The 27,698-nt window shown below is 41.9% G+C and overlaps 1 protein-coding gene across 3 annotated transcripts; it reads right to left on the reverse strand.

Moving 5' to 3' along the window:
• Nucleotides 1-101: 101 nt before the first annotated feature.
• LOC113502944 (kinesin-like protein Klp68D) lies at nucleotides 102-27,419 on the reverse strand. 3 transcript variants are annotated; one of them, XM_026884705.1, is made up of 11 exons: nucleotides 27,033-27,417; nucleotides 23,469-23,558; nucleotides 22,187-22,312; nucleotides 18,582-18,854; nucleotides 14,962-15,155; nucleotides 3,856-4,020; nucleotides 3,636-3,772; nucleotides 3,395-3,556; nucleotides 2,987-3,308; nucleotides 2,539-2,899; nucleotides 1,438-1,634 (listed from the first exon to the last, which is right to left on the reverse strand). In XM_026884705.1, the coding sequence occupies exons 1-11, from the start codon at nucleotides 27,135-27,137 to the stop codon at nucleotides 1,509-1,511; spliced, it is 2,061 nt and encodes a 686-aa protein (XP_026740506.1). In that variant the 5' UTR covers nucleotides 27,138-27,417; the 3' UTR covers nucleotides 1,438-1,508. The 3 variants fall into 3 exon arrangements, with proteins under 3 accessions (XP_026740505.1, XP_026740507.1, XP_026740506.1); XM_026884704.1 differs by lacking the exon at nucleotides 2,539-2,899 and having other exon boundaries at nucleotides 102-1,634; nucleotides 27,033-27,419; XM_026884706.1 differs by lacking the exons at nucleotides 2,539-2,899; nucleotides 23,469-23,558 and having other exon boundaries at nucleotides 102-1,634; nucleotides 27,033-27,418.
• Nucleotides 27,420-27,698: the final 279 nt, after the last annotated feature.

Consider the following 27,698-nt stretch of genomic DNA (forward strand, 5'->3'; position numbering starts at 1 on the left):
CTAACCTCGCTTATCCTTATAATACTTTAATTATAAGTTTTTTCCGCGCCAGGTCACTTCTGAATAGATTACAGGAAGAGGAATGAAAAAAAAAATATCAATAAAAATTTAAAATGTTTATTTCATTAGTGAGTATAAGCGTGTATGCGGCACGGCTGACTAGCAGTTACCAAAATGATATATCACAATACATGATCAACTCCATCCATAATTTAAATAAAATATAAAGCCAATACAATGAATACAGTATAAATAACTACAATCCCAAAATATACAACTATTTCATATAATCCATAACTTGATTTAACAAAATTTAAAGCAAGATAGTTGCCATGAGCGAGCGCCCCCGGGCCCGGGCTCGGGCCCGGCTGTGGGGAATCGCTCCGCAATAATGATAATGACAGTAGTTCCCATCGGTATTCAAAAAGTATTGTGCGCTAATTGTAGCATCCTACTTACTCTAGTTCATACTCTGTATTATGGATACTTTTTAAATACCTAAAATACCATTATTATTATTATTTACAATATTTGTATACAAGAATATAATTCATCATTGACTAGAAACTGTTTAGAAATAATATTAACATATCCACAAATGAATTTATACAAATAAAGGAACAAGTACACCGTGTCGTCGACATTGTGTCACAAACGTACGGAATGGACAGTTTCCATCTTTGGTAACACATTTGAACATACATTACTTGGATCACATTGCCGGCAGGCTGGCTCGCGGTTGTATCCGGCTATTTCACATTTACCGATACTAACATTACGCGGTCGAATTTTATATAATAATCATAGTAAACTATCTAATATCACTAGCTCAAACACATGTGTCGGTATCGAGGCACAAAATAAAAATTTACAAAAACTAAAGAGACAACAATGGTAAAATAAAATCTTATAAAACAAACAACAACCTAAGTTACGCGAGCCGCATCGTGAAGCGAGCGTCGGCTCTATCTCGTTCGGTTCATACGGTTTGTAGCTACGACTTAACATTACGTACGTAAATATACAAAAGGTTCTTTGCCTTTACAAATACTGGGAATTAAGATAAGTGAGATCATGCGGACCCGCGACACCTACGTGGAGGCCCGCGCGCGCGCCCCCCCCGCCCGCGACACCTACCGCACGCCGGCGGTCCCGAGCCGCTGGTGCGCGGTGGAGGCCCGCGCGCGCGCCCCCCCCGCCCGCGACACCTACCGCACGCCGGCGGTCCCGAGCCGCTGGTGCGCGGTGGAGGCCCGCGCGCGCGCCCCCCCCGCCCGCGACACCTACCGCACGCCGGCGGTCCCGAGCCGCTGGTGCGCGGTGGAGGCCCGCGCGCGCGCCCCCCCCGCCCGCGACACCTACCGCACGCCGGCGGTCCCGAGCCGCTGGTGCGCGGTGGAGGCCCGCGCGCGCGCCCCCCCCGCCCGCGACACCTACCGCACGCCGGCGGTCCCGAGCCGCTGGTGCGCGGTGGAGGCCCGCGCGCGCGCCCCCCCCGCCCGCGACACCTACCGCACGCCGGCGGTCCCGAGCCGCTGGTGCGCGGTGGAGGCCCGCGCGCGCGCCCCCCCCGCCCGCGACACCGCCACGCTCGCCAGCTCCGCCTCCTTCTTGCCTGGGCTGGCCGTGCTCGCCTGAAACACCACACACCTTACATGCTTATACGGTACATGAGGCCACTCTCCGGAGGGAAAGCGGCCTTAGTACAAAGGCTCAAGAGACTAGTTAATTTTTGGGTATCTCAAAATAAATATTTTTGAAACTGTTTGTTACTGTCAACAGTGAAAGGAAAATGTTCGAAATGTCACTCCTTGAAGCAATTTATGCTACGCTGGGTCTGAACTTTTCTAGCGCCCAGAAGCGAGGGACTTGGAGAAGTCCCCTCCCGCCCCCTACTACATGGACCTGAGGCGCAGGCGCGCGCCTCTGAGGCGGTGCACGGGGTAGGCAAACACATCACTACCCCGTGCACGAGGCGAGGCCCGGACTCACCGGGCCAGCATTAGTGCGGGGCTGCGGAACACTCTGGACTCCCGTGGTCCCACATGCTCCCTGCTAGAAGACACACCGGGGTAGTTAGCCGGTAAGAGTCCGACACACACCTCCGCGCCTCTCCCCGGGCGTAGGACGTCCATGAGGATTTCCACCCGTCAAAAAAAGGTCTGAACTCTAACCTAATTTTTCATTCCGCGGCGAAAATTTATAACGAATATTTCTTTGTAGTGTTGACTTTGCGATACTAAACATGGATTTGAATGTACTGGGTGTGGCTTCGACCTTATCGCAGGCAAAGTTCAAATTTGACTTTCTTTAAAAGATTTGTTATTTCTTAATATTCAAAACTTTTAATATACCACGGACAAATGGTGGAAGAAAATATCGTGCCTAGACTCCAAATAATGGAATCTGAAATCGTCTTAATCTAAATCAGTGCTAACCCCATAATGGGAGAGGTCTATGCCCAGCAGTGGGACTACATATTGTTAATTTGTAATTATGTTGAACTGTCGGACTAAGCCGAGCATTCGTGATGCTGACCTGGTGGGGTGCGCGGCGCGGGTAGGGGCGCGTGGTGGCGGGCAGCGGCAGCGGCGCCAGCGCCAGCACGTTCTCGGCGGCGCCCGGGCGGCGCCCGCGCCGCGGCCGCTCCGACAGGGGCTCCACGCCGCTGTGGTCGCGCAGCTCCCAGGCGTCGCTGTCCTCGTTGTAGCGCGCGCGCAGCACGGCGGGCCGGCCCGCGTCGGGCACGAAGCTGTCGGCCACGAGCAGGCGCCGCCGCAGCTCCGCGATGAGCGCCGCCTGCAGCGCCTCCAGCTCGCGCCGCTCGCTGTCGTGCGCCTCGCGCTGCTCCACCATCTCCTCGCGCAGGCACGCGTACTTGGACAAGCACTTCTTTAACCTGCGCACACGCACACACACACACACACATGAGGCTGGCGCGACACTCAGCGTGGACCAGACCGGCAGGGGGGGGGGCTATACTCACCGCTGCGTCTTGTGGTCGACCTCCTGCTGCAGCGTGGTGAAGGTGTTGGTGACGATGGTGGCGGTCTCCTCTTCCAGCTCGATCTTCTGCTGCATCTCGACCTCGCGCTTCTTGCGCTCGGCGATCTCGCTGTTGCGCTGCTCGAGGATGAGCTGCGTCTCGTTGAGGTTGTTGATGAGGTCCTTGCCGCCGCCGCCCTGCACCAGCCGCTCCTCCAGCGCTCGGATCTGGTGCTCGAGCTCCTCAGTCTTGTTCTTCTCCTGTTCTATAGTGGACTCGGCCAGTATGTTCTCGTTTTCTATACTGACTGTCTCTTCCTCGGCTGCAATATGAATGTCGGAAGTTATTATTATCGCAGCAACATCTAATAAGGTGTATGTATGTGTGTGTGTGTCGTGCAGCACTCACAGTTGTCGGTGGGCTGCGGGCGCGGCTTGGCGGGCCGCTTGGGCTTCTTGTCGACGACGCGACGCTGCTCGATGAGCAGCCGCAGGCGCTCGATCTCGGCCTGGTACTCGCGCAGCTTGGCATCCTTTGGGTCCTCATTGCGGACTGGCTTATTCTTTATCGCTGTTCATCAAAACACAAGGTGCATGAGTATAAGCATCATATCATATAGGAGCAGTGTAAATCTAGATACCGCAGTTACCTTTAGCGCGGTGCGCGTATCGCAGCGTGGTGATGGTCTCGTCGTAGTTGTAGGATGCGGGCCCGATGTTGGCGATCATGATGGTCTTGCTGTTGCCGCCCAGCGAGTCCTGCAGGATGCGGGTCAGCTTCGAGTCTCTAAAACAATAGTCTAAGCTTGGAAAATCGGCTCTTACAAAAGCGTGTTTTGTGTTTTCGAGAGCATGTATAGTGGTGGGTACCTGTAGGGCACGTGCGGGCTGTTCTCTGCGAGCGCGGAGATGACGTTGCCGAGCGAGGAGAGCGCCTGGTTGATGCGCGACGCCTCTCGCAGCCGCTCGGCCGACGCGCCCGTCTTGCGCTGCCGCTCGCTGCCCGCCAGGTCCACCAGGTTCAGCTTGCCCACGCTGGTGCAACACAAAGCAGACCCATAACGTACACTATACAATACATAAACCTATTATCGAGGCGAACTCTTCCATATGCCATTTATGGTTAGTGATTTCACGAAACCAACGAAATTGTCGACATCTGCGTTATCAACAATCCAAACTAGAATACAATATAAATTCCTGCATTAATAATGTCGTAGTATTACATTATCTATGTAATACCATAAAGAATCGCTCCATTTACTATTGTAATGATCTTGTCACGGTCGTCGTTATTAGTCAAATCATTAGCTCCACAACACCGAATAACGCGACCACTTTGTTTTTTCTTGAGTTAATAATAGGTCAAATAAGCCTATGACGTATTGAAACCATTTTTATTTTTAAATATAACATGTATGGTGATAATATTCTTTATAGTGCGTTGACCTACACGACGACACCACTTGATATCCGCCGAGACGAGTTATTAAAAAAAAAAAATACGTTCATTGTAGACAATATCATGTTGTAAGGAAATTAAGTGTCTGTGTGCACAGCTGTGTAGGGCCGCGCGCCCTCCGGCTGTCGCAACGCGGGGCATGCGTGCTGTAGTGTCGGACGCGCGGCGGCGCGGCGGGGGCTATTCACCGCGTTTCTATTGGCCGCTTCCGGCTTATATTCGCACGTCTATTTGTCTGTGCACGCACTACTACTATAAGTAAAATGGGTCCACTTTAGGCAATAAATAGGTATCGGTACCTATTAATGATTAGTACCCTAAAGTTAATTACTGAGTCTGTACGGGTAGGTACAAATGTAACACTACGTGGTATGTTCTTGCATTGTTTGGGAGAGATTCTGTCTCGGCGGAGGAGTACAGAGATTGTTATATTAGCTCTTGATTCATTCGGTATGCACGTAGCGGACCAGCTGCCAACTACTCAATCCCAGAGCTTTATGGTTATGAATAAGCGGAGAATGACTAATTGTAATGCACACCTACACTAAATAAACGAGAATGCCAGTATCGTGTGACTATCGTTTTGTTGGCGTAGGTCACGGCAACATTTAGAGATCCATCGACTGTTCCGCTATTCTTAAAAAAAAAAACTAGTTAAGAGTGACATGACGGTCCAGCCTAGCCTATAGTAGCAGACATACAGCTATGGAAGATAATATCAAAGCGATATTATAAATACAAAAATAATGTCTAGGTTTTGCCATATGGCGTGCGAATATTTTTATTTACGTTTTTAACTTCAAGGTTTATTTTAAGGAAATATGGAGACCGCGTGGGAGGTATGATTAGCTAATGTGCGATATTGTTGCTAATAATAGCGCAGGCTTATATTAGTGAGGTTGTATGAGTCACTCTGCTCTGTGGAACTCCGTGCATTGGCCACAGCTTCACGGTGCACGGAGCTGATTAGATAACGCACCGAGAACATTATATATTTTGTGAGTACATCAATTATGAGAAAAGCGATTTTCAATTGTAACAGAAATAAAAATGAGATTATAGTAATTACACCTAAAAATTATTTGGATGGCAATCACACTAGATAGATATCAAAATATTTGGATGAAAAACACCTATTTAAACTGAGATCCAATGGAGACGATTGTTTCCTGGCGGATCTAAATAAATAACTTGAACAATGAACTGCGTGATAATTACATGTATTATTCCTTTGTCTAAACGTTTAACAAAAGATTGTATTAATATAGAAAACAAGAGTCCATTATCTTTAAGAATTATATGCTAGCCAGAAACTATGGGCATACGAACTAATTTATAGTGTAAACAACAGTACAAGCATCATCAGGCTGTTAATAATATTTTAAAAGTAAAGTCGAGTGTAGTCGACTGTACCAATATCTGCTCCGAGGCGAGACTCACCGCCAACGAACAAGGGTTTTTCAGCGATAGATAAGAACCTTGTTAATCTGTTTGTGGTGGTATTACTAAACTTGGCGAGTGACAAACATGCCAATCAACCAATTACACAAAGGTGCGACAGTTACTGATAATTCACGTTCACGTTCCGGCGCCTAGATCTTCAATTACATAATTATATACGAAAAAAATAATCTCAGTAAATTGCCCTCTGCAACTAACTGCTCAACAAAACATATTTCATAGTACAGAGTCTTAAAACTTGGAACTTTAAGCGTGCTTAAAGCGACTCTACTCGACCCCAATCGTGTTTGGGTGAAACTGGTGGTGCCTGACATACTGCAGGAAACTTGCTAAGTGAAAACTGATTGCTGAATCCTTATAGTCTGAATACTAGTATTAGTATTCCTTTTTTATTTAAAGTAACGCAAACATCCGAAGGAACATGTTGTCTGATGAACTCCGATGAAGAAAAGTCTCAGGAAATACTGGTCCGATTTAAAAAATCTTTCAGTTTTAGATAGCCCGTTAATAGGAGCATGATGAAATATATTACAAAAATGGGGAGAAGATGCGTGAACTGTAAAACTATTAATCTAATTATATGAACCATTACTTATATTTACATAGGAACGCGAACAAAGTTGCGCACAACGGCTAGTGTAGTATAATATTGTTCTGTAATTTAGCCGCATATCGCACGCATGGCGGACACAGCAGCTGGGACAGTTGTCCACCGGTGAGTAGCCCCTAGCGCCGAGCCTTAGCGGCCGAGCAGCGCGGGCGCACGCGACCATATGGCATATAACAGACCGTGTAATGCACGCGTACCGCGACCGCCGCGATTCGGTGTCAATTATATTAACTTCACCATCCAAGCGTGAACTGTTGACACTCTAAATGAGTCTGTTTATTACGACTTTACAAATACGTTCAAGTCACAACTAAATTACATTTCAACTAAACGAATAAGTAAAAAAAAACCTTAAGACATGAAAAGCAGAGGTGAGTGGGCCACAAGGAACTTGTTCTTTTGAATATAAACCAAGTTTAAAGTTCACGCAGTCAGTCGATTACCTGTACACAATAAATAGTACTGTACCTATAGTAAGTTTGCTAAAAGGCGTGTGTGTAGAGGCGCACGCGCCGCCCCGCGTGTTTACGTGCGCTCAGTAAATATTTACACGTTACGAGTACGGCGCGGCGCCGCCGGATATCGGTCAAGTCCGGAACGTTTTCATGAACTCTGAACAGCGATTTCTTTATATTTAAGTTGTGTAATAGGTTTAACAAAACTATACACCAGGACATCAAACTAACCTATGATAACAGCTTTGTTTTCCATACATTTATTATTACTCAAGGTTAAATAAGTTAGGATGTTCTAGCTCTACCTACCCTAAAGAGGCAAGTTATAAATAATCGCGATGGTAGGTTCACGAGTATGACGCCGGCAGCCTACTCTACGCATGTCATGTTGTCACTCAATAAAACTACTGTCTACGTCCTAGTTATTGATTGAAAACAGTTGTTCTTAGAAAGTGACGAACAAGATAATGGTATAGCTTAAAAGGTAACTTATGATTGGTACCATGTTGAGTTTGTGTTTTGTTGCCACGTGGTTGCCATGGTTACCATAGCATTCGGTGGTCCGTCTACGGATAACGAGATTGTGCTTACTTAAATAGCAGGCGGTGAATTTAGATGCCAAAGTACTTGATATAAAAAAAAGACTCAGTTATACGTAAATGTACGTTACGAAAATGTAAATGGTATTGTTTAGAAATAACTGCTGCAATATTTGCACAATACTCGTAAAATAACTCGGTATCACTAGGCTGGGTGTTTGATGACGTCATCATAACAATTATAATTAGTATCTATGAACTTATGACAGCCGTGTATATCAGTTAATGACCTCGATACAGTTCAACTGTAGCGATTAGGATCTGCCGTGTTACAGGTAATTTGCCTTCTCGTGCTGTTTCACTGTTTACACGGAGCGACATGACTAAGGCTCTCAACCGAAAGGCTCTTGAAACAACGAGTCCTTGAGTAGAGCCCTAGAGAGTGGCTCACTGTGGAAATTTTTTCAGAATTTTCCAAATAATCGATTGGTGACTTACGATACGTGATTAAAACAGTGATATTGTGTTTTAAATAAGTATCCCAGCTACGAAAGTAATGAAGTGTATAGACGATAGTATGCTTTCTTATTGACGAGGAGGCTTCATTAGATAAAAATTACAAACAGAGTCACGCTCGTGCCTATACCATGGGTTATATTCGTACACAATTTACAGGATTGAATACTTTTTCATTTGATTCGCATGTTGTTACAAAGGGCTTGAATAAGACATTACTGTGGGGCTCCGTGACCTCTGTCGCCCACACAGCGCCGACCGGTCTGTAGCGCGCCGTCCGCGCCATGTTGTCTGTTTACACTACATTACACACATTACATAATGTGCTCCTCGGACAACTCGCAATGTTTGCCCACCCAACACAACACAATCACAGAACTGCGCCAATGACGAAACTGCGAGTGACACCATGTTGACTTGTACAACAGACCAAAGCAAATGTCAATGTTTGTTTGCTATTTACATTAGACCGCAATGATTTAACACGACGTTACTGCACGGACATACATAATTATGTAAATGGATCCCGGAAAGGAAGAGACCTGCAAAACCAATAATTGAATATTCAATGCCGGGTTTATGATTTATGAACACAAAAAATATATCTGTTTGAGTTACACAAAGCACAGTTAGGCTAAAAAATTAAATATACAAATACTGACATTACTTATTAGTCATTTGACATCGAAGACGAAATTGTTCCGGTGTTACTTTTCACACCAGCGCGGCCTAATAAATATTAGTTTTTAATATGAGCAAGATACCAGTTACAAGCATTTATGAGTTATAAGAAGGCAGTTAACCGTTGAGGTAATAGTGTAGTGTAACAACATAATATTTAACGCTTTAACGTAAAACCACGCGCGGATGGAGGTACCTACTCTTTATGCGGAAATTATGCTTATTATTATTTATTAAGTATGTTTAGCGACCGCCTTTTTGACGCGACCAAAACGACAATTATCTACTCAATACTCAATAATTTATTGCGTTCCATGAAGTACATGAAGGTGTTAACAATATAATAATACAGACCGCTACCTACTGGTAATGATATCTACTGAAATATTGACCGCGGGTTAGGTATGTTGACCTACTGACATAATAGATATTTTGTTAACAACTTCAATTCTAAGCACTCTTATAAAGTTTTAAGTTGAATAAAAAGTTATACTAATAGTTACACATATTTATGTTATTATGTATTTTCATAAATATTATGAAGGTGACCTGCGGATAATTCAATAAATAATTGATAACTAATCTGCTCGTCAATGACAGTTGATTACAAGCAATTGGTTATCTTGTTATGATACACACTTTAGATCGAACATAAAACCAAGATTTACTGTCCACTTCATACTTGAGCAGACATCAATTGTTAATACAAAAATAGACCAAAGTGAGCGTCGAACTGGACTTTTTTCATGTTAGCATTATGTACAAGTCTACGTATTGAACGTGCGTCCTTCGTCCGAACAGTGCTGATTCATGACGTCACGCGTCGGAACAGAAATCGCAAAACTGTAAACATGTAACGATTACAAGCATTATCAGATTATTGTAAATTTATTGTTTGTCGGTATCGTAGCCTTGTGTTGTTTCACCTTGTATTTCTATATGGGTTTGCGGGTATTATCCGTATTAAGATCTTATTAACATAAAAGTATTATTTTAATTATATTGTATGATACAATTTTAATGTAATAATGTTTTAATTTTAGATAGATCCATTCAATTCCGGGCTCTATTTGAGCTTGGGAGTTGGCCGGATTTTGTATGTGTGTTCTTAAACTTTGATCAAGTTGTTTGCTTACGTAACCAACAAACACAGATCCAGCCGAACAGAAGACATAACATAACAAGTGTCGCGAGCTCACGCAACGCGCTCGTATGTCCTCGTGCGGCACTCGGCAGGATGTAAGAGAAATCTTAATAAACATTCGTGATAATTAGAGAAAATTTCATTTTATTGGACGTCAAACCACACGCTCTAAATGTGCAGTGTATCGAATAAAACAAGGTTATAAATCGCAACGTAGTCTGTATGCGGCGCCCGCCAGCGCCTGAAGCGGCGCCGCGCGGGAAAACCTCCGCCTTCACGGAACGACGCGCCACGCGACGCACGACCCAGAAGGCTCACTAGTAGAAAACCATTTCACCGATGCGTAGGGGCATTGTTTTCGATGAAATTTGTCTTTAAAGAATAATGACTTCCTATTCTTTCGGTATGGTAAACCTACTGCATGTTTCTATCTATCTGCAATTATAATTCTGTGCGGGGCTTCGTTGGTTCGTGTCGAGTGAACCTTCTAGATTGGATTGCTGTTGCTGCCCTTCCTCGTACCGCGTTCTTGCGTTGTTGCACACATTCTCGAAAATACTCACAACATTGAAACCTTGCGAAATAAATCATTGTGGTTTGTACACATCTAACATTATACTTTCAACAATTTGAGCATTGTTGTCCTCCGTGTTGAAGCTTTGTGTTTGATTCGTTTTGCACTCGAACGATAGCAGCACCTATTAAATTGTAATCAATTTCTTATCGGCGCGATAACGTTTAGGGAAATGAAGTGTGCACGTGAATGTCCATATTGTTCATGGAATTATTGTTCTTAACAATCGCCAACAATGATCAACCATACAGAAACGATACCGCAGTCTGCAGCCACTCCAGCAGATAAGATTGTTTATCTTAAACGGACCAAGTTTTAATTCAGAACTATTGCAATCGAAAATAACAAAATGATATTTGATCACACAAAGGTTTACATGACAACAATAAATTCAAATTAGATCATCGCGTTCGTTTTAGGAAACGGGTTCAGTGACTCAGCGGTGCATTTTATGAGAGTCATTTGCAAGACATCTCCATTCATGGGTATTGCTGAGGCACGAGCGCGCGGTACCAGGAGCGCAGCCGCGACCAGCACATGACGCACGGCCGCCCGGCCGCCGACGCGCGCCCGGCCCGCTACAACGTCTACCGTCTACCAGCATTCGCTATTACTATATAGGCCGGAATTGATTAAATTCTGTTTGTTTGCAAACATTTCACTGCTGTTGATTGTATTGAGCAATAAAAGAGGGAAATTTGATGGATGTGCGTGTGGATGCCTGGCACGACATCACGAGAAGCATGAATGGCAATACTATTTGAGTATTTAAAAATCTTTTGTTTGCTTCAAATCTAGGTGGCGTAGAAAGTTGAAAGGACTAGTCAGTCTAGATGTGTTTACAGTAAGGAATCAAATAATTTATTACTTACAAATTAATTTATAAGAAACTTTACCTCAAAAGCTCAATTTAGCATTAGCAATATATATTATGCGTGCTCTGAAAAAACTAAATTATAGTTTAATCTGGTAAAACCCGTTTTGATATGAAGAGTATTCGCCACAAACGAAACTATAAACCATAGGAATTATAACTGGGGTTAGCATATCACTTTGCTATTTAAACTTACGGGGGTATATCACAAAAAAAAAAAACATTTCTTATCGTATGGTGTCGAGTTATGAAAATCTGAAAACTTGAACAGTGTAGGTACCCAAACTGCGACATCTTGGAAAATTAATTGTAGAGGTTTCCTAGTGGAAGTTGATGCTGTATATCCAGCTGTGTGCCTGGTACAAATCGCTCCTCCTCGTAGTAGTGTACTGACTGTACACTATCGGGGTTAATCCACAGGCGCGCGCCCGCGCTGCTGCAGCGCCGCGCTCGCGTCATTAGGCTTCGCTCACGCTGCGGTTACGCTGACACCGTTACGTAATGTGGAACACTAACACTCACCTACTGCCACTAACGAATGCTCGTATTTGATAGCTTTTCTACTTCGCGACATGTAAGCCGCAACAATTACTAACGGTTTAGATTGCAGGGACTCGTGTGTGGCGTGACGCTCCTATTTTCCATGAGTGATTTCACACGAGCTGTTAATAAACCTACCTAAAGCTTCCGACCATCACACAACAAGAGTATTAAATCACAGGAAGATTACGTAACAAACTACAACTAGTCTGTATATGACTTGACTATGTAGCCAGGTTTCAGCGGGTCACTAAAACTACACAGTAAGCACACCTTATAATTACATTATAGCCTATGGCGATATATGGTAGCGGGGACCTCGAACTCCATGAAGGTAGCATTGCAACGGCAAGCAACATCTGGCGCTTCCCTCGCCCCTCGACATTAGAAACACTATTGTTACAACGCTTTCATCGACTAGTCAAGGTGAGCCTTAATGTCGGACTTTCTGAGAAATGAAACGTTAAAAAAACGCGTATCTTTCTGGTCTTTGACGACTCAGACTCGTAGCCATTAATATTATTCGGAACGTAGCACCCCCCTAACACCCCCGCACCGTACACTCATCTGGCGAGCGGTTGACCGAATCCGGCACAATTTATAATTCACCAGATCTAATAAAATCGACCTACATTGTGTCCATGCCATTAATGTCATTGAATTCTTTAGCGGGGCAAAACTGACTTCGACTCACGACGAAGGTAGATTATAAACAAAACGTTTTAAGAGAATTCACAAAAATATATTACGACTCCTCTGCTGTTTTTTCAATAAAATGTTTTCATTTGTCAAAACTGAAATCACTTGGATGTCGGCCAATGCAGGCGGATAACACGAATTATTCCTCCAATTAAAGCTGAAAATGTGAAACTCGTTGAATATGTATTCAACTGCTTTATGATATATTCCGGCCTGTATAAATTTCTCGGTATCGAAGCTGAATGAATACTTGAGTAAACTACTACAGGCTCGTATTGTTACATTGTTTGTATCGTAGAAATGGAAACATCATTGTCGCGTTATGTAAGGCACGCGTGCGTACTGAGACCCGCGCCACGCCAACAAGGTCAGTAGGCTCACACCAACAACTTGTGAAATAGGAACTCATTCTAATACTGCCGTTGGTTGGTTAACGTTGTTTATAAAATATTGCAGCACGCATGTCGGCTAGAGACATAACATCATAATAATATTATGTAGTCTATAATAGCGTAAGACTTGTTTAATTGTTTTGCCAAGTAATTGTATAAAGTGAAACTTCTGTTATTTTATGTTTAGTTTGTGCGTGCACCCGCGTCGGAGCGTCGCAAGCGCAGGCTTAGGTTTCACGACTGAAGGAATAGTTTCTATGGCGGCCGGGGCCGTCGGTCGTGACTCCCTATCGGGATATATATTAACTTTTAAAGCCGAATGCATTACCCTCCCTTTATTTACGAGCCAGCAAAATGTTGCATGACATTAAAGTCTATAGGGGTACGACACCGACGAATTTGTTACAACCATGACTTTTCATATTCGATGAGCATGATATATAAATTCCGTCGTGCACGTCACTACATTCTATACATTGTCAGTGTTTAAGTTAGTAAGTACTCACGATCCTAGAGGATTGTATCAATAACTAGCTATTACTGTATTAAAACTTACAGTCCTCTTATTGTCAAGCTAGTTAGTTGAAATTAAACGTTCGCGAGAGACACACGTCTATTTTTTCTAAATACCCCTTTAAACCAAAACACATCCTTATTGCTCTAAACAGTCAGCCTAACAAAGCATTGAGGAATAATACCTTAAGTATAGATCTTCATCATCGCTCCATCCGTCCGTCCAGGAACAACTCATGTCTGTCTGTCTACAGTTCACAGAACTCACTTGGACAGCGTCTCCTCTCTATAGGGCTATTAGGAGCGCGTGGCTACTTTTATGTATATTAGAAATATCTGGCCACGTATCTGTCTGTCCATCTGTCCGGTGCAGAGGCCAGCAACTGAAGGTTGAACAAGTAATACAGTCGGTCCTCTGGCGTCATCACTCAAGTGTTCCCGACTGCCCGCAGCCCACTCGTGTTCAATCATATTAACGTGGTGATGAATACAAGGTTCATATTAAATCTACAGTATAGGTATCTACATAATCCAAGCCACATGACAAATTTGGTGATAAGATACAAAAATATTTTTGGAAGATTTCCTAAAATTAAATGAGGGATTTACAAAACGATTTGAATATCAAAAATGACTCGCTTAGTATCCAAATCCGAGTAAGAGGCAACGTCTTTTTAAGTGTTTTAAAAGATTATTTTAATAACACAAAGAAGATTTTCTCAAAACTCCTGCAGCGAACGTATTCCCCGGAAAACATTTTTATGCTTCATTGAGAGCACGAGTGAGTCTAGTTTTATTACAGATCGATATAGCCGGTACATGTTTACCTGGCAGTTTGGCCGCGAGCCCACTTTGACACTGAGCGAGAGCGTCTCATTTCATCGACCGTTTCCGACAAACCTACAGTTTTTTCTCTCCTGAATTAACAAAACGAAACAAAGAAGAGGTCAACGTTCAGCACACGTCTGATGACTAAACCAATTTACGCTAATTTCGCTCTGTTTGCATCCCTCTGTTAGCAGAGCATTAATTGCGATTCGGATCAATATTTCAGTCTAGACAGTCCGTTTTTGTTAAGCTTAACAACTACGTAGATATATTTTAACTGGCTACGGTCAAAGTCAGACATGCGACGGTCAAATAATATCACATGCGAGATAGCCAGGCTTAGTGCGCAAAACAGGGTTATAATTTTTTCTATTTCTTTTCCCATTTCCTAAATTACTTTTTTGTTGGTCCGAACTAGGCTAAGGTCGAATTCCCAAACGGTTGGTCGTGTGACGAAATCTAGGTAGAGATAATACTATGCTACATAAAGTATAGCTTTTCTTCATGACGCAAACAGAATGAACACCGGATCGATTCGAGTTAAAAGCCGCATACATTTTCGGTAGAATAAACCTTAGCTAGTAAAGTGGGATCTTCATGACGAAAGTCAGAGGAGAAGATCAAATAACCTCTATTAAAAAAAAATGGAGTCCTCTTTGTGTGTGTGTGTTGGGTAGTGGGTACTGACCGGATCCGGTTGGTCTTGCGGTGCGCGGTCTCGACGGTGACGAGGAATACGGCGTGGCTGCGCGACGAGTGCTCGTTCATGTCGGTGCGGCCGGCGGCGCGGTTGCGGTTCCCCGCGCGCATCACGCGCACCATCTCCGCCGCGCTCTTGCACACCACCGACGTCATCTCGGGGATGTAGAACCCGTTCAGCTCCTGTACGCGACACATCGATTAGAAAGGCTAATCAAAGCCTTTATATGTATACCGAGAACATTGTATCTGCTTGCCCTGTATCGAGGGATCAGTAGTGATAGGGACTGTCATCGGGAAAGACAAGCCAGCTGACCAGTTACTATTGAATGGTGTAGAAAGCACAATAGGACGTAAAACAAATTCCTAGCCTTTATGTCCTCCGGTCTAAACCTAACACGCGGTTGAATATGCAGGTACGTGTACTGCTGCCTTTGTTTGATTTACATAACACAAGAGCAATGTGATTTGGACATCCTAATAAGCATTAGGAAAACGTACGGTATTAAATAGAGAATGTAAGAAAGTCTAGATAAGCGCTAACGAGCTGCAAACAAGTGGACGGTGCGTAAAGAAAGTGAAACGTACCGAGCATTATCTTATTTTATAACAACGTATAATTAGGAGCTGCCGACTGTCTGCTGACTTGTTAAACCTCACTTTGTAGAGTAATTAATTAGAAGTCAACAGGTATATTAATTTTCAATATTAATTGTTCTATAATTCGCCGTCCTTAAATATTGTTAACTTTATTTTGGAAAGAAGTAAGCATTACTTTTTTTGCACATTATGTTAATCCAATGTTAAGCAGTAATTGTGTAGGTACCTCTTGGTGTAATTTATTAAACAGAGACCTTGATCTTAAGTGCTCCTTACTGGACGTTGACAAATAAAGTTAATATGTCTCCCCCCCCCCCCCCGGCTACAGTCCGCTACCAAACGAGGTGCATTACATAAAACTTTTCGTTTGCACAATGCGATGCAGAAACCAGACATTTTGGCATCAGACTTACACCAAGGTTGTGAATTACCGCTAACGTCGAAGTCAAGACTACAACATACACCGCTCTGTTACTACTACTTCTAGTAAATTAGACAAACTGTTTTTGTTGCGCTGATTCATTGCTAAATATGAGCATTGTTCATGCATCGTGTAGGTACGCAAAAAATTCTGCATATATTGTAATAGGTAAAGTAAGTGTTAGGGGAGCAGTCCCGCGCTCCGCAGGTGTTGCTGGACGGAGACACCGACACGTGCCGGTGTCCACGACGACGCCCTCATCGCATTACAATTTGGTTACTACGTCAACAATTATAGTTTAACAAACTCCTTTCAGCTTCTTGCCTTCGTACAATTCAATTATTAAAAATGACCTCTATATGTATAAATAGCAAGTTATTTTACTAACTTTAAATGGTACTGTGTAGTTGCATGTGTAACACTGACTCATTTTAAAACGATGTTCCGTTCTGTAATTATTAACGTTTGATACGCAACACTTGCTTCTCTTGTTAGGTAAAGGCCTTGCCCTAAAATAAATAAAACGTATGATTTATTTAACAAAACGCTATACGTTTAATGCAGAACCAGGTCTCTCCTTGACCCGAGGCGGCCATCCATTAGCTGAGAGCACATCAACCGGCCCGTCGTGGTCAAGGATTTGCAGAGCTCACATAAAGCATAAACTTGTCATGACCCGCTTACATCATTTGATAGTGTCACATCTAAACAGCCTAACAGAGGCGCTTCATATTAATTATCATTCCCTGCGTGAAATCATGTTCTATGAGCGTCCGAAAAAACTGCTCGGAAACTAAAATAATTTTGACATAACATGCAATGAGGTCATTGATAGCTGCGGCTTTGGGAATATTTGGCAAATGGATTGAAGCTTTTATTTACGTAATAGTTGATATAAAATGAATAGTTTTGGCGCGGCGCCAGCTGCATCGCGGCGTTCATTAATTAAACAGAAGAATGGAAGGAAGCGAGCTCGTGACGCGCGGCGCGTGATGTCACCGCTACTACCGATCACCAATATGCAGTTATTGATACATTAATAATTAGCGCCGCAGCGACCCTCGCGGGAGTCGCGCCCGCGAGCTACGCGGACGTCGCGTACGGAAACGATAACAATACCTGCGTTTTATTGATAAAAATATTCACTTTCATTATGATGAGAAATCTACTTTCAGTAAGATTTGGGATAGATAGAAGTTCGATGCCACTCCTAAAACCATTTAACAAACTACATTAGGTATATCATGAAAATATGCTACGTAACCAACATGACTATTGAAGCCATGCAGGTAGGCAGCATCAGAAATGTCGAATTTAGAGTATCTCGTGTTGTGGCGAGCAGAACAGTATTCTTGACAAATTTTAGCGTAAAATAGTCGTTTAGACCGCACCGAGACGCGACTGCTAAGTACCGAGTTACATCACGGTGCCGCACTTACTATTATACAACTCACTTGGATCTGACAAACAACAAAAATTGTGTATTAAGGCATAAGTATAGTATGTTGTGTACAATAGTGTACATCTCAGACAAGGACAAAAATATAAAAAGCTTACCTACTATACTATTGATACACGAAAAGTTCTGCAATTCAAAATGAAGCCATTACTCAGTGGCATTACAATATCGCACGCGCTATTGTTTAATTACCGCAAAAAGAATTGATTTTCATACATTTGATAGCCTTCGCTTACCGTCGAAAATGGATCTTCTGCACTAAATAAAACTGAAATAGAGCTCTAGGGAGCATCCGATGTTTGTTTTTCTGTTGTCATGTGCTGGCCACACGATATCACTCCAAAAGATTTTTCCAAGTAACGATTTCCTGATGTTTTTAAACCTTAAACACAACCGGCTAACATGTGATATATAGGCCATGATACAATATAATTACAAACACATGTAATTATGCTGTATAGTAACGCTAACTACATTATACAATAGTGCCATTACATTCGACACAAAAACGCACTGTTTACAAAGAGATTTATGACTGAACGTAATTATGTGATTTTACAACAGTTACATAATGATTTTGACTTGTACATACTTTACTTGGCCATAAGAGTCGGTTTTGTTTAAGTAATAGAAGAAAATCGCTTGCCTACTCTAAAAACCTTTCTATTTTATTTAGCACCTAGTAGTACCCTCATAGCTACATTAGCTACGTAGTTTTTCTTATGTGGTCCCTATAATAAGCCTGAGCACAGGCTTTAACTGCAGCACTGACTAGTTGGTGAACTTTTGCAAGCCTTCATTCGCAGCAAAGATGCTGACTACGTTAGCTACATCCACTAAAGGGTACGTGTGGTATAGGCCTCAACTTATGCATTGCTAACGATCTTAAGGAAAACTGCATCTAAGTTTCTTCATGCAAGAACTTTATTTTATTACTGGTTGGTCCGGTTCGGCCTGCTTAACCTGGAGAAGGGAGGACAACTACATAGAGTCTACGAATCTATTTCAGACTTTAAGCGCGTTCTAAATACCTTTCCTGCTAAGAATTTATTTTGAGAAGAAAAAATGACACCTTTTCAGTAAAATGCGTAAATTCGCAAATCTGAGTGTAAATAGTCGTGGGTCGTACCTGTCCTCTGATGGTGAGCTTCTTGCAGTCCTTGGCGAGCAGGTCGCGCACGTCCTCGAGGTAGAGCTCGATGTAGGAGCAAGACACGAGGTGCGTGACGTCGGGCGAGGCGCTGTTCTCGATGTGCGCCCACATGTGGCGGAAGGCGCGCGGGATGACGCCCTCGTGCTCCGCCGTGCCCTCCATGGTGTGCGTCTTGCCGGTGCCCGTCTGCCCGTACGCGAACACGCAGCCGTTGAACCCGTCCAGTACCGACGCCACCAGCGGCCGCACCTGACACACACAGCACTTCAGAGACCACCCTACAGAACACTCCCCTGGCCATTGTACGCAATGTTCAGTTGTAATCTTGTAATGCATGTCACGGAGCTCGAATCGCGACATATTTCCCCATGGTAAATAATTGTACAGATGTAACTTTTGACATAATAATGCGCATACTTGTACAAATGCAATGTAAACAGATGTTAACTTCATGAATTTATGATGCACATTTAGGTTACCGTTCTTCTTAAATGAAAAATAACATTTTCTTATATCTTCTTATGACCTGCAATTAATTTTGAAAACGACATTTTTAGGTTGTAAGTGTCTCAAGAGTTGATATGAAAGCAACCGCAGTAATCAGTTATCAATTACATTTGATTGTCGATATCAGTACCTATCACTCCGAGTGCATGATTTCATTCAGATAATGTATTCTTTACATAGTGTTGTTAAATACATACATGCTCAATGTTTCTGAAAAAGGTCGATATTATGAACAAATGACGTAAGTGCAAGTTTACGAGCTCGGCGCGCGTACAGCACGGCGCGTAGCCTTGGTCGCGCCACAGATACATACACTTGCGCAGAAGGTACAATTTGTACTAAATAAAAAAATACAAGCTTGTGTAAAATACAAATATTTCATTAAAAGCAAAGGTTTCAATTGAGCTAAACACATGTGGGTTTATAAGGTTGTGTTCATAAAAGTCTTGAAATATTTTTCGGTTGCTATGAAAATTAAGCTTCAGGGTGGGCAGCTGAAACATTTTCACAATCTAGTGTAGTAAAGTAACGAGGGATTCATATAACCACTACCTGTGGTACATGTTGTGGTGCATTTTACTTATTCATGTTTCAACCTTCTGCTTTGCTTGCTCTCACGCTGCACAGCCTGCAGTAACAGCTGTCTGTGCACGCTCCGACAATCAATATTTTTTACGAACAAAAGGTGATCACTAACAACACCTATACTTGCGGAACGATTGGCAAAACGTGAGTACTAGTGTTTCAATATCTAACAAAAACAACGCATCGAAATATCTGTAAAACGTGATCTCAAAATTATTTACAATGTATCGACAATCTTCAGTTATGTTGTGAAACGATCATAAAACCCAGAAAACAGTGTAGTTGAAAGACTATGTGACGACAGTTTGAACTGTTATAAACAAATACTTCTGCTGTCATAATAGGACGATCGCTGCCCTCGAAAGCTTTGATGGAGTCATCGTTTGGGACCACGCATGCTATCTGTTATTTCCTATTATAGTGCTAATACAATGGATTATTAATCGCTAACAAAACACAACCGCCATATTGACAGGGCGAGGTTACACTTCTTGTACATCCACCCACAGTCCGTGTTGAATCACGGCGTTTTCAAGAAAAAATAGCATTGAAGGAGACCTTCGGCGGCGGCGAGGCGAGCATTGAGAGTGGCTCGCGAGTGACGGCGGACAGCCCGCGTAGGATGCAGGGCTTCCGCGTGCGATCACCTCATGACAATTACACAAAGCTTTTAGAACAAACCTATTGTTTACATGCCGCTAGCGTGACTCATCTACATTAAGAAGTAAGAACTAACCTTATAAGAACCGTAACCGGAGAAGTACTAACTCACCCCTCGGCGAATAACAATTTCAAGTAGATTAAAGAAAAGCAGTACCCAAATGTAGAGCAGACGTAATAACATAGTCCTGCTGTCATGAAGATCGAAAATACACAATATAAATTGTGATTGATAGGTACACACTTAGATTAGGAGAAATCTGCCGAGTATTTTATTTTGTAATGAATATTAGTCATATGAGAACGATGTGGTTCATAAGGATATTTTATATTTTATTCGGAAACCTCTCCCCAAGAGGTGAAAACCCTCGTGCCACGCGCCGCGGTGTCGCTAGGCCGGGCGCGGACCGCTTGTCGCTTGGCGCGGACCGCTTGTCGCGTGTCATCATTGTACACCTCAATTTGGAGAGCACGACGCACGCTATTTGTATTATTACACTATATTATAATATAGTTATATGAATAGCAGCGGAGTCATTCGTATCAAACTACTCAATGATACTATGATTATTTTATTAAACACCATTGACCATGTGATGAAAACTATGACTTCTGGTATTTGCCGAAACTGATTATCACCTCCCCTCGTAAGAACGTAGGCGGCTCATCAGTCTATTTAAATTACAAATAACTCTTACACAATATTTCTATGAACGTAATAAAAGGATGTGTTCGGTAGCGTTTTGTGTGTATTCATAACATTTCGAGATCGATTCGTTCCAGTGAGTTGGTAACCACGCATTAACATCATTGCCTTCTGTTTTTATTTTGTAACATGTAGTGTAAGTGAGCTGGTGTAATATTTTTGGCAACAATACGTCGCTCGGCGGCGGCTCGGCGCGGCGGCGCGCGTGCCTAGCGGAGCAGCCGCAGCGCGGCCGCGGGGAATGCGACAGATTTCTCCCAGTATTCATGCGTTTACGATATTATTATTATACAACGCTCCACTGAGACCGACACACTTCCGGATTTTACATGAAAATGCAGTTATTCCTTCCTATTTAGGTAAAGTCAAATAATAATTTCCCACGGCAGTAAGGTCTCCCGCTAATGCCGTTATCACACACAACAATAAGTAAATAAACAAAATTAGAATCAGTAGATGTTTTATTGTAAATCCTTAAACTAATTCAGCTGCTTTTGGTCGTACTATAAACAGACCTAACTTCCATAGTTAACTAGATGCAATCTATAATCACAAGTTCACGTTTTTTAGAAACCCACTTACGATGAAATCTTACAAACATAACAAGACGAAAACAAACATTAAATCTCGAATGATTAGATTAGGGCATGGTAAACAACTGTACTATTCTCGACACTCGCAGTAATAAATTTACATTCGATAAATATTTTATGACCCTCAACAGCCTCCCGGCAGGCGGGTAGGTCGGGACATTAAGACGTCACAACATAGTGACCTCAAGACACGGAGTACGCCAGCCATAGATATCACAGCTCACAACATTCGCCAGCTTCGTGCGGACAGTACATGTTCATAACTGAACTCGTTTTGGGCTACAGGTGGTAACTTTGCAGGTTCGTGGGATAGAGTCATGGTAATGGTAAATGTACATATGTGAAAAATAGGGATCAATTAAATAAAGCTCTACGACGGGTATATTATACTAGCCTAATTGGATTTTAGGTCATCAACCTAATTACCTAGGCGACACTAACAACACCCAAATCACGATAGGACAATTGAAAGTGAAGATTGAATCTATGTGTTACATGTGTGAAAAGGTCAATATAAAGTGGTTACTCACCATTTCATCGTACATGGTCTGCGTGTCGGCGGTGCAGTCGTAGGCGGCATCGTACGTGAACAGCTTGTCCTGGCCCTTGGGGTTGTACACCTGCACGGCGCCGCGCTCCGGCCACACCTTCACCACCTGCGCGCAGCGGACACCAACGTTACTCAGGGTACACACGGCTCCAGCCACTCCAGCATATCACCATATAATCACCTTGACACTATGATTGTTAGTAGTATGATATAAAGCATTACATTACACTTCTAAATATTCCTGGACAAAATCTTCCTAGATAAATATTTAAAAGTTTAAGCTTTACATAACGATATTCCCTACATCCACGTCAAATCAAGGAAGTGCAATTGTTGAATTTAAAGTTGTAGCCTTTGATTAATTCCGAACATTCACGATTTAATTTTACTGTTTTTGTTAACAGACAAGAAAATGATAGAACGACTTCGGATTTATACGTGTTCACAAAGGAGTGACAAACAAAGGTACCGCTCGATCAACTCGAGGAAAAACAAAATTCTGTAACATTGGAATGTCTCGATACTGATGAAAGTTTTTTACAGAAAGTGTCGTATTTTATGATGAGCCAGCAGAGCAAGTGATGCGTGACTAGACATCTCCTGGCCATCGGCTCTATACTAAACCCTCTGCCGCGGCCGCGAACAATAATTTTCACTTTTTTCAAGACTGTTCGTCTCAACCAAAATCGTGAACATAACAAATTCACGCATCTCACAAGATTTCCATTATTCACTATCGACACTATTGACATCGCACTAGACGTAGACTACAATGGGCAGCTACATACAAAAACGACTTGCAGCAGAGAGCAATGGATACATTAGTGGGTTCCCCAAAATTACTGGCATACGTACATAAGTGAAATTATTTTCTACGAGTGTTATGTGTTGTGTTGAATCGTCCACATGGCGATCCACACCAGTCGATTACTAGTATTTAAATAAATGACCAAGCATCAATACCAAACCACCACCGCTGAGTTAACAAAGAGTCTATAATGTATGAATACGCTCTAAATAGAAGCCTTCTTTTGGGTAGATGATGTCTGACGCTAGCCAGCGCTGTGGCGAGTCATCATGGACAACTGTTTAATGTGATATATTTCTGCGACCATTACATTAGATGATTGTCGTTTTGTGCTGCAACTTTTTGCTCAGTAGTCGCGGAGCAATGAGCTCTCTTTGTGCTCGTCCACACCGTGTTAGTGCGTCATTATCCAATATGCTTCGTGTTAGTAGTGACTCGTCACCAGTACTCAGACCTGCAAGGGGGCATCAAACTTTTTATTGGTCACCGGCGTTTTGGTGGACAGGCGCTCGTACCATTTCTGTTCTGGGCGGGCTTTCTTCACCTACAAAGATTTTAAACTCAACGTCAATTTTACAGTGTGTAAAGTGATAGCGACTGAAGAACCTTCGTAGATTTGGGAGGAGACAGGAAATTCAACTTATTGTAACAAATCGAAAAATGTTGCACTACCGAATGATTAAATTGTATAAACGAAAAATATTTAATTTTGTTCTTTAAAGTTCACTGAGACGAGTGTGTATACTTGTTAAGTCCTCGACGGAATCTGTAAAACCATACCTTGTATATATTCTGAAGGATGTTGTTTTTTTACCAGGTCAAGCACGTTCTATAAAATTTCTAAACCTTGCAGGGGCGTATTAAGTATATTGATACTATTATGCAAATTATAAAGGAACATGAAATAATCTACTCACAGCCATTAATCCTATTTTACGGAGCGGGTATCTAAACGTGAGCAGGCGCACAACATCATACATAAGTCCTCTAGTACCACACAACATGAAGGTTAAATTTACCCACTTCCTTCCAAGAACAAAACTATTTCCTTAATTTTCGCTGATAAAATATAATGATAACCTTGATATTTCACTCACCCGAAAGTAAGGTGCCTTTTCAAATCGCTTATATTATAAAAAAAAACATTTCGACAATTATTTTTACCATATATTTTAATGCCGTATTCTAAGCATTTGTGGTACTAAATGTTTGTCCTTCAAAGCAGTGTACCAGGACAGACTTTTCTAAAGGTTTATGCGGGTGGCCATTATGGGTTCTTCTTCCCTCTACTAGTAGTCAAAATATGTATTTATTCGTAACTGTGGCAATGCAATAAATTCATTTATACTTCTTACTTCTTAGTTAGATACACTTCTTACTACTCTGTAAGAAGTAGAATTGTAACTGTGTTACTTAGATAACAAATGCTACGATCACAAATAGCAGTTTTGACCGAACTAAATTTTCCCTTGCGGTGCCGATCATAATGGAAATGAACACGATTTCGTAACGTAATGCACCCAATTATTACGCAAGTTCTAGCCAAATTGATCATTAATCTCAGTGTACTCAAGGTCGATTTCAAAGCTGTAAAATTTTCGACTGTCGAGTGGAATGTATTGTTACAGCATTCTATCAGAAACCGCTGACCGCTGCTTAGGTTTCACCGCAGCAAAAACTACTGCCCGCTTTTAGAGATGCTCTAAAAAGGATCGAACAAAACGATCACAACTTCGCTATACTTTAGACACATTTAGCCAATTTAAGAATATCAGTTCAAAAGATTCATGTAAAGTCACAAAAACTGTGATGACTTTTATGTTGACGAACCTATACGACCTATTACAAACTAAATTCTTCCCAACATCTCAAACTGGTTAAGTAAATACAATACATAATGCGCATTGACATCGCAGGCAGAAGGCCGCTCACCAGATGATCTGTGCCTAATAAGGAACCACTGCTTATGGACATTAACGCTCACATACATACGAGCAGGGCGCCCGCCGCGAATGCTGCTGGCCCTTGTGCAGGCGAGCGGTGCTCTTTGCAGAGAATCTCATTGATTATGTTCACAATGATATCTTTTAATCATTAAGGCTAAGTTCAGACTATGTTTCGTTAACACCTGCGCAAAAGGAACAAGTTCAACTAGAAAATTATACTCTGGCAAAAACAGAGTTACAGTGCAGCAGTCATAGGAATTTTAATTTAGACATTAGATTACCGCACGCGCTTATGGCGGTCATTATCATAGCGCATCTACATGGCGCCAACTGCATTTTATTCTTAGTAAATTATACGCTTGTTCACTAAATGTAAATAAAGTCGCATCTAATCTTATTCAAGACTCGGAAACATGCAAACACTTGCGTTGTTCATTACAAACGCGACACTGTATTAGTATGAGGAAACGGCTACTGATGAAGGTAATTAGTATTAACGAATGCTGAGTGGACGTGCGAGAGGCGAGGGCGAGACACACAGCCTCCTTTGTGCAGCCATTGATGTTAGCGACGCGACAGGATCACGTTTACGTAATTAAACCTACTTAGTGTTCAACTACAAACCTGCTTGAGATCTGGTGACCATAATGGACACTATACAACCTAGTATACTTCATCATCATCATCATCAGCCTATCGAAGTCCACTGCTGGACATAGGCCTCTCCAAGTGCACTTAATGCACTTGTATTTACATTTGGAATATTAGATGTGAAGCTTGAATTAGCTTATTGTTTTGTGACATTATGTTCAGTTAATTTTCATATTTAAACTCAAAGTTATTGTATAATATTTTTAGAACATAAAAAGACTACTGAGTTGAAATGCGAAATGGAGAGTCCCTACATATCAAGGCTAAAAAAAGAACAATTTGGTCAGGTGAAAAATAAATTGAGGTTGGGTGGGTAGCAACTAATTAATTTGTCACCCTACATATATCACCTAACATTTGTTGCCCTGTTTTTTATTATTTGATGTCAAAGCAACAACAGAAATACATTATCCATAAAATGTTCAACTACCTAGCCATCTTGGTTCATACGGCCTGGTGACGGGCAGACGGCAGTGCCTTAGCATTAGAGTTCCATTTTTACAAAATCATTACAGAATCCTAAAAGTAATCTGTGTACAAATTAGGTTTAGCAATAAAGACAAAATAGAGATTCCAAGAAAACAGATGTAGGCAAGCTCTTCCTATTTGGAAGTATTGTTAAAACCAACATCTGTTATCTTACATGCCATATCATAATGATTCACAATGCATGCAGTACTAGAATATGATTCAGTGATGAGGTAGTTCAACACCCTCAAATCCAATCAAGACTTGCTTTCAGAGCATAAACTATTTCTGGACTTAACTATTTTTTTGTAACAAATTTTTGTTTCATTTTTTGTTTCATCATAAAAATAGAATAAAAATGAATGTGTTAGTTAATAACGAAATTAGTTGTTTTTTATATTTTATTTTTAATTTTCATAGTGAATATTTGTTTATTTTCTAGACTAATCAAACTACTATTTCAGTGAAGGTAGTGTGATAAAGTTTGCCTCAATGTAAGTATGTATATAGCTAAAATTTGATTTTAATTTCAATGATTACATTGTCATTGTTTGGTTACCTGCTTTACTGCTAGGCAAGTCCTATTGCGCAACTTTATTATAACGAGATACGGAGCTCAATGCCCGCATGCCCCGCATAGGCGGTAACTGCAGGGAATGCAAACTCACGAAATGAATTTACTATTTTCTACTTTTGACGAATGCAAATAGCAACCGAAGGTAATTTGCGCAAATTTATAAATTGTACAAAAATAATGTTGCGACAATTATCATCGTAAGCACTGCTCTCTCTCATACAATAAAAAAAAACAAATTTAATGACGCTTGAAAGCACAAATATGATTTAAAATACATGGATTAAGTGACTGTGCGAGATCGACGCAGCAACTCTGCGCAGCCCTAACAGTCCACAACAACGACAATACAACAACAACTAATCATGTGGTGGCTCACCTCCTCATAACCCTCGTTTTTCTCCCTTTCCGAGAGCGGTCGACATCGGACTACAACCTTCACACACTCGTTGAGGGCCGTCCGAGGTCGCGCAGACTTTTCCATCTTAGAACAACCCCTTTCTATGGGATTATTTTTCGTCCACGCTCAAAGTCACCGATATCGATCCATTCGGCAAGCCCTTATCACTATCACCTGTTTCGAATAGACTCCGTAGAAAACAATAACTGTACAGCCGATACACTAACGCACAATATCAATAGAAACAGAACAACACGATTAAATATTTAGAAACTTTGCAAAATAAATAAAAATCGTAAATGTACTACTATAAGACGTTTCGCAGCCGGCCGCCACTAGCGGACATTACATTTCAACTGATTCTATTTGATTTGACTTTATTTTCCCGCTGCGCATGTCAAAGAAAACGAGTTGCTATGTCATGCACACAAGTTGCAACCTTAAAAATAGCTAAATTGAATCACACTTTTAACCTTAAGCAGACGACTTAAAGTCGAAATTTTCCCGCGGAAGTTCAAACATTTAATCAAAACATGGATTCTAAGGCTCAATGCAAAACACTGAATGACGGATAAATAGGAGTTACAATAATAAAAAAATAACGACAAAATTGAAATAAACCTTGCAACTGTTATTCTTTTTTAT

The sequence above is a fragment of the Trichoplusia ni genome, chromosome 18 (assembly GCF_003590095.1).
Source record: "Trichoplusia ni isolate ovarian cell line Hi5 chromosome 18, tn1, whole genome shotgun sequence".
Classification (NCBI taxonomy): domain Eukaryota; kingdom Metazoa; phylum Arthropoda; class Insecta; order Lepidoptera; family Noctuidae; genus Trichoplusia; species Trichoplusia ni.